The following is a 13,688-nucleotide window of genomic DNA, read 5'->3' as shown; positions in this document are numbered from 1 at the left end:
AGGTTGAGGGGGCCAGGCCTCTGACAGCAACTCAGGCTGCTCCCTGCTGCTTCCAGGCCCTGTCTTTTACAGTTAATGCCCAAGAAACTTGAGTATTTTCATCAGCAGCAAATCGACGATCTCGCCTTCCTCTGACAGCTGCAGAGGGAGAAAGAACCATATGATGCATATAGAAACACTCTCTTTGGGGGCTTCTCTTTCTAAGGGGAAATCACGGTTTTATTGTCCAACATGGTAAGGGCTCCTGAAAATATGCCACTTTGGCATGTGAATTATTATTATTATTTTTTAATTTATTGGGGTGACAATTGTTAGTAAAATTACATAGATTTCAGGTGTACAATTCTGTATTGCATCATCTGTAAATCCCATTGTGTGTTCACCACCCAGAGTCAGTTCTCCTCCATCAACGTATATTTGATCCCCTTTGCCCTTATCTCCCACCCCCTACCCCCCGGCATGTGAATTATTTTGAGCTGAGGGAATCAAGACTCTGCAAGCTCAGGAGAAACTTTTACCTCTCCCTTAAAGAATTTAAATTAGGGGCCTTGCCCATAATAGGAGTTATTACCAGAAATATCTTTTTATGACCTATTTGTAGGGCAGGGCAAGCTTTTAACTACTTCATACCTGCTCTTCTTACTGTCCTACAATGACCTCCCTCCCCCCTGAAGCCCCAGGGTGATGTTTTGCTCAGAATGCCATACATTCCTCCTTTTCCCTTTCTGTCCTTGAACCTCTCCTGTATGCAGGGTCCCTGACTCTCTCATGTATGTCGGGTTCCCGTGCATATGTGTGGATTAAATTTGGTTGTTTTTCTCTTGCTAATCTGTCTCATGTAGATTTAATTATTAAACCAGCCAAAAGAACGTTGAGGGTAAAGGAAAGTTTCTTCATCCCCCAAGCACCTACAGTGCACAAGCATAGCAGGATTCTGTGGTTTGGTTGGAAACAAAAAGGGCCCAGGACTCTGTTCTTAACATTCTTAGACTAGGTTGGGGGAGGTGGAGGGAATTGTTGAGTCTTCTGATAAACGCTGCTTGGGGCAGGACAAGGGACCAAAGGGTAGAATGGGTGTGGGGGATTTGGCGAGTCTAATTGAGTAAGGATTCACTGAAAATGTCCCCTTCTTTCTGCAGCTCCCCTCCCCCCTCCAATATTCCTGCCATCTGACTCTTTCCAAGGGAAGCTGTGGCCCTGAGCTCCAGCCCAGGGCTCAGTATTTCTTCCACTCTGACAGTAACTTTACCTTTCAGAAATAGGAATGTATCTTCCAATTGATGTACACATTTAGTGACTTGAGGTTTTTATCTGAAGGTCAAGCTCCTGTAAATTGCTGGCCTATCTCACAATCAAAAGTATCTCAGAATTGAGGGAATACGGTATTATTCCTATTTACGTGTGTGGCCTAGTGCAGGATGTTTACAACCTTAACTTCTTGATTTCAGGTTTTCTCATCTATAAAATGGAGGCAAGGACCTTCCTGAGGGTGATTTTGATGATGAAATGACAGTTTTTTGGAAAACCACAAGCCTGGCCCAGAGTGAGTGTCCAAGAGTGTGGGTTGTCATGGAGATTATCTTCGGGACCTGCACAGAGGTGGTGCTTCGTGTAGGTTTGTTGAAAAAAACAGATGATGGAGCAGCTCAAGTTAGAACAGGGCAGCTGGCCGGAGGCAAAGTGCAGGCAGAGGGGAGAAGGGCAGCCACACGGGGGTCCTGAGCTTCAGGGGCTGGGTGATGAACACGCTCTCCACGAAGGACAACGCCACGGAGGTGAACCACTTGAGAGAGCTGGCCCGCCCATAGTGCAGGCCGTACAGCATGGTGAAGAAGGCTGCCACGCGGCTGGTGGCTGCCACCAGCAGCCAGCCCACCAGGACACACCACGAGGGCAGGCTGCGAGGGGTCCTGCTTGCTCTAGGGGAGCTGCAGTGCAAAGTGAATATAGTCAGCGTGACACCCGCCTGGCTCAAGTTAAAATGCCCACTCCACGCCATCACCTGTGTGACCTTGGCCAAGCTCCTTGACCTCCCAGACCGTCATTTTTCTCCTCTGTATCTTGTACCTGCTTCAAAGGGCTATTCTATATTCTATGCAGTATACCTATTGTAAAAAATATTGTAAACAGAGCCAGTTCAAAATGGAGTCAGAGCTGCCATCCCAGAGAAACTGCCTTGCACATCTTATTTCTCAAGCCTTTGGAATGTTAAAACAGGGCAAAATAACCTTTGGACTGGGCCTAAAGCAACATTGTATTCTAAACAATGTTGCAAAGCTAACAGAGAAGCAGACATTATGAAAATTAAAGACGTTCTTTAGAATTAGCATTACTATGTTAGCTTATTTACATCTATAGAAATGCCTTCCTTAGCTTATAAACACCCATAGAAGAAACTCCTTCCTTCTGTTTCTTCTTCCTTTTCTCATAAATACCCCTTGCCTTCACCTCCTAATCAGAACACTGTTTGGGTTTCTGCCTGAATCAGTGCTTCCTGAATAGCTACTTTTGGATCTCAAATAAAGGCTTGTTGCCTCTCACTGTGCTGTTTATTTTTAGGTTAACTATCTATATATTCTCTTGAGGTCATGTTTATTCAGTGCTTACTAGGAGCCAGTCCCCATGTGAATTGCTTTGCACTGATTTGCTCCCTTATTCCTCATGGCAAACCTAGAAGGCTGGTACTATATTGTTGCAGAATCCAAGACCGGAAAGAACCCAAGCGGCACTCAGAGAGTTAGGAGAGTCAGCTTTATTACTCTGGAGGGCTCAGCGGGATCCTTCCCAAAAGACTGAGCCCCTAGCAAGGTTTTCAGCAAGTTTTTATGGGTTGGGGACTTCCTTGAGTTGGGGAAGGTGTAGGTGTCATCTGGTGATTGGCTCGGGGTGTGGCTTAGAGGGGGTTGTGCGGAAGTGGGCTGGGGCTTAGGCTGGGGACTTCTCTCTCCATTTGGGCCACCATTTTAGGTCAGTTCCACATGGCAGGGAACCATTTTAAGGTCAGTTTCCCCATCAATATAATTTTTTAGAAGTTTTTATTGTGAAAATTCCTCATCATACACAAATCAGCAAGCACACGGAACCCCCATCAACTAGTTTCAATAACCATCACCTCCTTGTCATATTTAACCTATCCCCACCCTCTTTTTACTTTGGCTGGGCTATTTAAAAATAAATTCCAGATATAAAATCATCCCTAATTACTCCAGAATATTTCTCAAAATTGTTATTTTCTTACTGAATTACAGTGCCCTTGTCACACCTAACAAAATTAACAATGCCTTAATGTCATCTAATAACTTGTCCATATTCAAATGAAGGGGAGCAGAGTTTTCCACCCCAAAATATACCTATTTAAGGATATTGATTATTTTAGGGTGGTTATTTTTCAGAGAAAGCAGACGAGCAGAGCTCTGCAAACGAAGTAGAAGTTACCCTTTGTAAAGGACATTTATGCTTATAAGGGAAATCTCCATTTATAAGGGTGTTTTCCTCAGTGTACCAGGAAGAGGAGAATATCTAAATCTCTAGAAACTTATCAGTGGAGAAGGTTTAGACTTAAATCTGCATAACAACCTTACTCTTGTTTGCTGTGCTTTTCCTGGTGACCTCCCATAGCTGACTCCCCACCTCCAACATCTTTTGTCATTAGCTGAAGGTAGTATTTAAGGTGCTGGCTTCTACCATTTTGGTGATTTACTCAGTTTTCCTGGATTTCTCCAATGTATACAGGAGGTATACATGTTATCAAAAACTTAATTTGTTTCCCTCCTGCTAATCTGTCTCATGTCAATTTAGAGTAGCCAGAAGAACCTTGATGGGTAGGGTAAAAATTTTTCTCCTTAACACAAATTTTCGCTAGTTATCTTAAAAAATGTATTTTGTTTTAAGTTTAAATTAGGAGTTAGGCATTATCATTCCCATTTTACAGATGAGGAAACTGTGGCTCACAGCAGTTGAAGGACTTGTCCAAGGGTGCACAACTAGGAAACATCCCACTTAAAAATGGTTATAAACTGCAAAATGCAATACAAAGGGCTATAAGTGCCTTCTTGTTCAGAGCTCCGCTACCAGAATTTGTGCAGTATCCTGAATCATTCCTGCCTGGGGAGGTCTGGATGAGCATCCTTCCAGGGTTGCCGGGGATGAGTTCTCTCCAAACGCCCCAGGCTGGGGAGGGAGGTGCCCACTCAGCACCCACGGGAGTGGATTACCTTGTTTGTGATGGAGTTTGGGTGTCCAGTTGTCCCCGGAGGCAGCACTTCAGTGTCTGCAGCTGCCTGAGGGTGCAGACATAGCTCTGACCCTGGGGGAACCCTCTGGGCCCTACCAGCCGCAGCTCTTGCTCCACATGCTCCAGCTGAAGGTAAAGACACGGCCTGTAGACACTGTCCTTCCAAGGGTCACTCGGGCCCACCTCAGGTGTCAGACACTGCATGTTTCCTGGAGGACGAGGGAGAGAAAGTGTATCAGCCGGTGCTGACAAAGCAGACCGCCCACAATAAAAACAATAGTGTTAGTACCAGCTTTCTTGTATCAGGTACTTTCTATGTGCCAAGCCACAAGAAACCTGAGGTTCAGAAAGATGGGGTAAGGAAGGTACTAGGTAGGCTCACTTGGTTAGTTAGGATTTGAATGTTCCCCTGTTAGTGTTTTATCAAGGGCATTTTCAAAATTTCCTTTTATATACATAGAGGAGAAAAGAACAGTTATTTTTGCCAATCTTGTTTTACTCTGCCCTGCCACCCAACTTTTTTTTTTCTGGAGTACTTATAAGTGAATCCAAGATGTAGTGTTATCTTATCTGCAAATATTTTAATATTCACAAGATTTGAATTTGAACCCAAGTTCGACTGGTGCCAAAGATGGCCAGTCTTAATTTTTTGTTTTTAAGTTTTTTTAATTATGAAAAATTCTAAACTTACAAACGTGGAGAGAATGTTGAGATGAACTTGCACATACCCATTACTCAAAATTATCAACTCATGGCCATTCATGTTTACCTGCACCTCCCCCACTCTCTCTATGTGGATTATTTTGAAGCAAATTGCAAGCCTCATGTCATGTTACTAAATATTGTAATATGCTTCTATAGAAGATAAGATCTCTTTGTAAAAATGAAACCAGACTGTCATTATGTCTTTAAAATGATTAACAGCAGTCTCTTAATAGCATCAAATATCCAGTCAGTGGCCAAGTTTCCCCCCCCCCCCGCCCCCCATTTACTTGGGAATGTTTTCCTACAGTTGGTTTGTTCAAATTCAGTTTCCTAAAATTTTTAAAAAAGCATTCACTTTTTGTTGTTTTAAAATAGAGATACTATGTACTTATTGCAAGAAAAACATAAATTTGACCATTTCCACTATTCCCCGGTGAGGGAAACGACCTCACGGCAGAACCAGGCCTGGGTCCCCTGACCCTGAGCTGGGAGGTTGCCACCCAGGAGCATATTCTCCCGGGGCAATAAGGGTCCCGAAGCCTCCCCACCCCATGAACCTTGTCCAGTCACCAGTGAGAAGTGAATGAGAAAATAATACCTGGGTGGAGAAGGCTCATCTCAGACCAGCTGACTGCTCCTCCCTCTGACTCAATCCTCCTCCCAAACTCTCCCTACCTGGGCCTCCCTCATTGCAGCTGCAGCTAAAGGTTCCAGCATCAACAGCCTTCCTGTTGCAAGCGTTCTAGCAATGTTTCTGAAAGATGCCATCACTCCTAATCATAACACCACTTACTAAACACCTGCTTTGTGTCAGGCTGCAGCCTACGAGCTTCATGTGTCTTATGATCTCATTCAGTCCTCGCAACAATCCAAGGAGCTAAGTGGATCAATATTTCCATTTTATAGGGAGGAAACTAAGTCTCAGAGAAGACGAGCAACTTGTCCAAAATTGCACAGCAGCTGCTGCCGCTGGGAGAGCCCCAGGGTCTGGCTGACTCCCTAGTCCATGTCCTAGGGCCATGCTGTGAAGCAAGCGTCCCCAGACTCAGGGCTAAGTGTGCAGTGCAGCATCAGCAGAGCTCCTTCGGGGATGACCTTCACAGGCAGGCCAAGCCCGGCTCCTCAGAGCAAAACCTCTACCAGGGTGGCTGGAGCATGGGGGTCAAGGTGAGGTGACCACGAGGTCAGCCTGGACCTGGCCTGGGGGGCCTGGAGCGCTAAAGTCAGGAGTTGGGACCTTGTCTTGAAGGCAATGACTCAACATTCAACGTGCAAAAAAGTCACCAAACTGACTGGTTAAAAATTCAGATTCCTGGTCTTTTATATTCTAAATGAGGTTTGGACTTGACCGGCCTTGTATGTTAAAAATGGCAGCATTCTTAACCCACACCATCCAGTATGGCAGCCATTCACCACATGTGGCTGTTTAAATTAAAATTAATTAAAATTAAAAATTTAGTTTCCCATTTCAAATGCTCAATAGCTACATGTGGCCAGTGGCTGCCCTATTGGACAGTGTAGCTATAGAATTGCGGGAAGTGCTAATGGACATCCTCGTCTAAATATTGGCGGCCATTGATCTGGGTGGAAGATGGACAGGAAAGGGACAAACCAGAATAATGTACTATACATAGAACTTAATAAAAATGAAACTATGTTACCAAATTCTAGCTGAATATTGTTTCAAAAGGCTCTGAGTTTGAGGCATGCTATCTCGCTGCCAAACAGAGATTAACAAGTGTTGAAGACGCAGTGGTACCAAACTAAGGCTTTCTCCTTGACTTAATTAGGAGGATTGGAAGACAACGGAGGAGTAACTTTTTTCCTCTGCGATTCAGTGTTCTTTGTTGTTTTTGACTGCCCTGTCCATCATTTTGTGTTCTGCGCCACACATTAGTAAATGGATCTGGTTTGACTTTGCAACCCCCCAGCACTTTACAGATAAAAGAAACAGAGAACTGAAGTTACTTGTCCAAGGTCACACAGCCTATCAATGACAGAGTCAGGACCCAGAGGTGGTTCTTCTGAATGGCCCAAGTTACCAGGCTGGCCAATGCTCTTCTTAACTATATAAGGAAGAAGAACGTGCCTTTTTACTCTGTGCATTCCGTCCGTAATGACCTCCTATGCTGGGGTCATCCCATGCATATTTGTTGCTTGCTTTCTATGTATTGTATGGGACCAGCCTTGTGGACCAGGCACTGAGGAAACAGTACAGATGAGATAGTCAGATGACTCCCACCTCACAGAATTGCTCATGTTCCAGGAAAGACGGTGCAGACTTTAAACAACTCTTCACACAATTCATGATTTGGCAGAGAAGCTTATAGGCTAAAGGGCATGTAGCTGGAGACCCTGTGGTGGGAGGTTGGGTCGCTCCTCTGAGGAGGGGATGCTTAAATCAAGACTAAGTGCCGAGTGGGAATTAGCTAAGCAAGGAGAGGAGAAAGAATGTTCTAGATTAAAGGAACAGCAGGTGCAAAGGCCTGTGTTAGGAAGGCAGCTTGGCGTTGTGAGAGGAGCAGGGAGCCTGTGGTGCAGAGAGGGAGGCAGTGGCAAGTGGTTGGAGTGGAGGCCGGTAAGGGAGACCGTGGTGGGACTTCTTGACCCCCTGATGAATAGTCATGGCCCTCAGTCCTGTCTTCACCTGGCTCTAACATGCCTCCTCTTAGTACAGAAACATCAGGACTTACCTTTCACTTCTACAGACCCAAGAGTGAGTGTTAAAGGGTCCTCTCTCTTTGGCTTCCTCTCAGGACATCTGCCCTGCCATATTCTGCAGACAGATGACATCTTCCACCAAGGCCAGCAGTTGGCTGATGTCCATCCCGTTTGCCGAGTCCCAGCCCAAGGCAGGGGATGGCACCTTCAGAGCTTTAACCAGGGAACTGACGAGTCTCCACATATCCTGCAAATCGGCCCAGGTAGGGTAAGGAGATGCGAGCTGCAGGGAAGGTGGGCAGCATATGGTCAAAAGCATTTGCCCTGGGGTCAGACAATCTGGGTTTGAATCCCAGCTCTGCCCACTGAGACATGATGTTGGACCATCCTGAACTTCTATTTTGTCACCTAAAAGAGGAATTTGAACTGTTGCATCCCAGGCTGTATTCCGCAAAGTGTGGTACATAGTAGGTGCTCAGTAAATGCTTATTGAGTGCATGAGTACAGTGGGAGTCCCTTCTATGGGCTTCCAGCCTATAATCTATAATGAAAGTATAATATTTTGTACATGATAGGTACCCAAAAAGTGTGTGTGTGTGCATGTGTGTGTATATGTAAGTGTGTGTGTATGCATGTGTATGATAAATCTTAGAAACAAATCCCACCCTCATATCCCAGCACTTCTCCAAAGAGACCAGTCTTCTCCAATTCCCGTCTCCCTAAATGCCTGTCCCTCTCTCCCTGCCTGTCCACAGCCAGCTGTTTTTCATGAAGACCTCCATGGGCTTCCAGGATGGACACAGTTGGTATTCCATCTTCAGCTGCTCAGCTCGGAGCAACTTCACCCGTGTCCAGAGGGTGTCCTGCTTCTCCCTGCTCCTTTGCACCATGCTGAGCAGCATCGTGTTCTGGGGTGTCCCCAAGGGCCCAACTGAGCAAAAAATGGACTTGGGTGATTCCCACAGTCGTGGCGGTCAGGGCTAGTGGCTGGTACACATCAGTCGTCACTGCCCCAGAAATGCCGTGTAATTCCAGAGCTCCCGAGACAACCCTCAGTTTCTATAGTTCACTAGAGGGATTCCCAGAAGTCAGAAGTATTATAGTCATACTTATTACAGAGAAAACAAATTACAGATTAAAACCAGGAAAGGGAAGAGGCACATGGGCCAGGGGCCGGGGAGACCAAGCATGGAGCTTCTAGTCTCCTCACAGTGGATTGTGGACAGTGCCCTCCAGCCCAATCCTCACTTCTTGCCAAGTGAATTCAGTTTACCTGGGGTGGAGGGAGGGAAAGGGTCAATGGGAGAGTCCCCTCCCCTCTCCCAGAAGGTGGCTATACAGTGAGGGTTAACCTTGCCCAAAGAGAGAGCTAGCTCTTGAGTGGCTCCTGGGAGGTGACTTCTCAGCCCTCGGGATGTCATGTCTTGTAGGTATGCCTCTGTTTACCTGGAGTCTTGGGCCACACCAGTGGTCTATGCTAACAATGTGATCTGTGGTGGGGAGCTTGGCCACAAAGTATCACCTCAACCTCTAGAGGGTCTAGAGCCCAAGGTCAGCCGTGCCGGGGCTCAGCCACGTCTATGTGAGCAAGCCCAGTAAGGACTCTGGACACCGAGGCTCGGCTGAGCGTCCTGGTGGGCAGTGCTCTGTGCTCGTTGTCGCACGTCATTATCAGGAGGAGTGAGCACGCCCACAGCTCCGCTGGGAGGAGACTAGAAGCTCCATGCTTGGTCTCCCCTGGCCCCTGGCTCATGTGCCTCTTCCCTTTCCCGGTTTTAATCTGTAATTTGTTTTCTCTGTAATAAGTATGACTATAATACTTCTGACTTCTGGGAATCCCTCTAGTGAACTATAGAAACTGAGGGTTGTCTCGGGAGCTCTGTAATTGCACGGCATTTCTGGGGCAGTGACGACTGATGTGTACCAGCCACTAGCCCTGACCGCCACAACCGTGGGAATCACCCAAGTCCATTTTTTGCTCAGTTGGGCCCTTGGGGACACCCCAGAACACGATGCTGCTCAGCATGGTGCAAAGGAGCAGGGAGAAGCAGGACACCCTCTGGACACGGGTGAAGTTGCTCCGAGCTGAGCAGCTGAAGATGGAATACCAACTGTGTCCATCCTGGAAGCCCATGGAGGTCTTCATGAAAAACAGCTGGCTGTGGACAGGCAGGGAGAGAGGGACAGGCATTTAGGGAGACGGGAATTGGAGAAGACTTGTCTCTTTGGAGAAAAGTTGGGATGAGAGGGTGGGATTTGTTTCTATGATTCATCATCTATTTTTTCATCTATTTTTTTTTTCTATTATAGAAGAAATACAGCATCATAGCAGCATCACTTAGAGTTAATGATGGGGACTCTGGACAGAATGGGTTGGAATCCTAGACTGTGCTTTTACTAGCTGTGTGACCTCAGGCAAGTTCCTTTGCTCTTTGAACCTCCGTTTACTCATCAACAAAATGGGGGTAATAACAGAACCTGCCTCACCAGATTGTTGACAGGATATAAAGTGATCAGTTTTAAAGCATTTGGCAAAGTAGCTGTCGTGCAGGTGAGTGTTCATCAGTGTTAGCAATTACTATTTTTGTTAAAATTTTAATGTAATAATGTAACTATAATATTATTGGATTAGATATAACTAGAGCATTAGAGGATAGCGGTTAAAAATTCCGGGCCCTAGGTTCAAACTCAGTTTGAGAGAATAAAAATTGCCAGACAGGGTCTCTGAAAATGGCACCACACTGTCCTTAGTCCATATTCTGTTTCTATGATTAGAATGTAGTTTAACCACAGGAGCTCTTCAAGGGCCCGGATTCACCTGAGAGTGTGCGGAGCTGACATTCCCAGCTGGCGCCTGTTCTGATTGGGCAGTGCCAGAACCCCCCAGGGTTGAACAATACTTGGACCGTAACTCGGGTGTGTGGGTGGCTTGGGCTCGGAGTAAAGCTGCGTAAAGAGAGAGGTCAGTTGCCAACAACAGTGCTTTTCCACGTGATTGTTCTACTCATCCAGCAAATACCTGGTGAGCCTGTTCTGCATGCCCACTCTGCTGGGCACCAGGGTATCATGGGAGCAATGACACAGTCTTGCCTGTAGAGAGCTCCTTGTCTCGTTTCCAGGCGTCGCACAGTTTGATACAACTGGAGGATAATACCTGCTCCTGTATTGGGCACTTACGCTGAGCCCCTCAGAGTGGTGGCTCAGCATGTTACCTACGTCGTTTCCCGGGGCCTGCGCAGGTCCCCTTTGGAGTAGACACATTGAGCAACTCATTTTTCCGATGTGGAAGCTGAGACCTAGAGAGGCGAGAGACATCCGAGATCATGCCATGAGTCAGTAGCAGGCCAGTGGTCCATCGTGCGTCTTTGTTATATCTTTCTCGGGGTCCACATCTCTCTGATTCAGACTTCTTCTGCCTTGGAGCCTGAGCGACTCACAGTGGCAGCTGGGAGGAATAAGTCACTTTTCAGTAAATGCACTAAAAACAGGCTTTTTTTCTTGAGCCTAACTCAAAAGCCATTTAAAGTAGAGGTCACAAACCCAAATGCCTAACGGGGCCCAGGTAGATGTAAATAAGTCAAGTGAATGAGTGAAGTGGGTTGGAAGTAACACAATAAGGGGTGGTGAGGACTGTGGGAAACTGGAGAGCACGTGGCCCACACAGAGGAAGGCTGGGTGGTAATCAGCTCCAGCAGATTGGTACCATGCCGGGATGCTGGTTCAGCGTTTCCACACTTGCCGTTTTGGTGTGTGTGTGAAGTCTCTTGATTTTTTAAATATTGGAAACAGACTTATAGGAGAATGGTTGAATAAGTTGTGGGACATTCATTCCATAGAATATTATGCAACTAATAAGGAAACGTTTGACCTAAACATACTGTCCTGAAGGATGTTCATGTTACATCATTAAAGGAAAAAAGACACCATTTTAAAAGAGATGACATAAACAACAATCTATAGTGCTGTATGTGTGTGCGTGCACACATGTATAAATTTGTATCTGCTTTTATGTGTTTGGAGGCAGATGTGGAGGGAAGTAAGTAAAGCAAAGGGAGACAGATGCTAGAAGATCCAGCTAGTGTAAAATAACATGAAGACGAAGCCCCAAATGACCAGACATTGAATCACTATTCAGACCAGTCTGTTCACTCATATAAAAATATTATTCTGTGACATTCATAGGAAATATCGATAACTGTTTGAACCATTTTCGCCACTTGAAGATAATTCTGTCTTGGAGGGTCCCTGTCCCTCCAGGGCCTTTCGGTCCCTACAAGGAAAACTGATTGATCATTAATGTCACACACTCAAAGCTACCCAGTCCTGAGAGCTGAAAAGTGATTTTATTTGGCTGCACTGGATTGTGATGCAGCTTCCCTAGAGATGAAAGAACAAAATGAAGAGCATTTGCTTAAAAAGAAAAAAAAGTACCTGAATTGTTTCCTGTCCTGCTCTGTGGCCACTGCAAATACTCTGTCAAGGACACAGTCTCCAACGTCGATGGACAGCCATGAGTTGCAGAGGAAATACCACTTCCTGTCCATCACCAGGTCATGCACCAGCACCCGGCTCACGTACCTGGAGAAGGGAGCACACCTTTTTTTTTTTTTTTTTTTAAGATTTTTTTTTTTTAATTGGGGAAGGGGAGCAGGACTTTTTTTTATTGGGGAACAGTATGTACTTCCAGGACTTATTTTTTTTTCAAAGTCAAGTTTTGTCCTTTCAATCTTAGTTGTGGAGGGTGCAGCTCAGCTCCAGGTCCAGTTGCCATTGCTAGTTGCAGGGGGTGCAGCCCACCATCCCTTGTGGGAGTTGAACCAGCAACCTTGTGGTTGAGAGGACGTGCTCCAACCAACTGAGCCATCCAGGAGCTCAGCGGCAGCTCAGCTCAAGGTGCCATGTTCAATCTTAGTTGCAGGGGGCGCTGCCCAGCATCCCTTGCGGGACTCGAGGAGTTGAACTGACAACCTTGTGGTTGAGAGCCCATTGGCCCATGTGGGAATCGAACCGGCAGCCTTCAGAGTTAGGAGCATGGAGCTCTAACTGCCTGAGCCACCGGGCTGGCCCGGGACACACACTTTTGAGGGCAAGGTCAGGGGACAAGACTGCTTTGGATACCACGAAGGTGACACCTTTGAAAACCGGAGCCAAGAACAAGAACTCCTGGAAAGAGAGACTTTGTATTTTGCTTCACTGGTCTTGATGCCTTGACCAAAGTGCTCTGCTCAGTGGGTGAACTTGGCCTCCTGTGGGGCGTCAGCTAGGGTAGAGAGCCAGCTGTTGACGGCTGCCACGTTTTCACAGATATGCTGCAAGAGAGTACATTCTGAAACGATGAACCCCGACACAGGGCAGCAAGCCCAGGGCCAGCGTCCAGATACAAGTGAGGAAAGCCAGGTTGTCTAATGTGTGTGTTCTGGGAGGTGCAGACGTAAGTACACAAAACCTGACCCTCGTGTGGGCTTCCACCCAGAGAATGCGCCTCCCGTCTGTCTGGGACTTAGGACTTTCTGGGCATCATCTAACCTGAGTTAGGACTTTGAAGCCTGGGGAAGAAATGAAATCATCTCCCCTCTCCTGGGATGTCAGATCCAGCAGCAGCCAGTTTCCCAGTTGCTTTACAGTTGATAAGATTAGTAATGATATCAGCAGCCAGTCTTTATTGAGCATTTACTGTATAGTGGTGTGGGGGCAGAGCCCCAGAAAGAAGTTTCCAGGCTCTCGGCCTCACATAGACAGGTGCTGGCTCAGGTAGTAAATGGCCAACTGTGATTGCATGGCCATCAGCTGTGGCTAGTTGGCCGTCAGCTGTAACCAGTGAGCCATTGGCCACTAATATAACTGCTGTGGCTATGCTAGCAGGAGAGAGAGAAGAATGGGGGCTAGCAAGAAGATGGCGGCTGGGCTGGCAAGTGTGGATGGCGGTTTGCGGACAGTGTGGATCCAGCCTCCAATGAGAGTATAGTGCCGCCAGAGAGAATATAGTGGTATGACTCCCCTACCTATGGCTCCGTGGGTGTTCCTTTTTGGCCTCACCATATCCTGCTTATGTGGGGAGCGGGAGCAGAGAGCGAGCAGAGTCTCCCGC

At 46.6% G+C, this 13,688-nt stretch overlaps 1 protein-coding gene across 1 annotated transcript in view; it reads right to left on the bottom strand.

Annotated features, from left to right (window-relative positions):
- Window positions 1–1,623: 1,623 nt before the first annotated feature.
- The window catches only part of LOC109459290 (polycystin-1-like protein 2), a 45,188-nt gene continuing 33,123 nt past the window's right edge, over window positions 1,624–13,688 (bottom strand). The window contains 6 exon segments of the mRNA XM_088800753.1: window positions 1,624–1,928; window positions 4,215–4,443; window positions 7,633–7,682; window positions 7,684–7,883; window positions 9,657–9,759; window positions 11,945–12,178. Coding sequence (XP_088656879.1) covers window positions 1,652–1,928; window positions 4,215–4,443; window positions 7,633–7,682; window positions 7,684–7,883; window positions 9,657–9,759; window positions 11,945–12,178 — 1,093 coding nt within the window. The 3' untranslated portion in view covers window positions 1,624–1,651.

This window comes from Rhinolophus sinicus, chromosome 8 (genome assembly GCF_057876585.1).
Source record: "Rhinolophus sinicus isolate RSI-liver-muscle chromosome 8, RSI-T2T, whole genome shotgun sequence".
Lineage (NCBI taxonomy): Eukaryota > Metazoa > Chordata > Mammalia > Chiroptera > Rhinolophidae > Rhinolophus > Rhinolophus sinicus.
The sequence above is the reverse complement of the archived record's forward strand: the minus strand, read 5'-3'. Positions and strand labels throughout refer to the sequence as shown.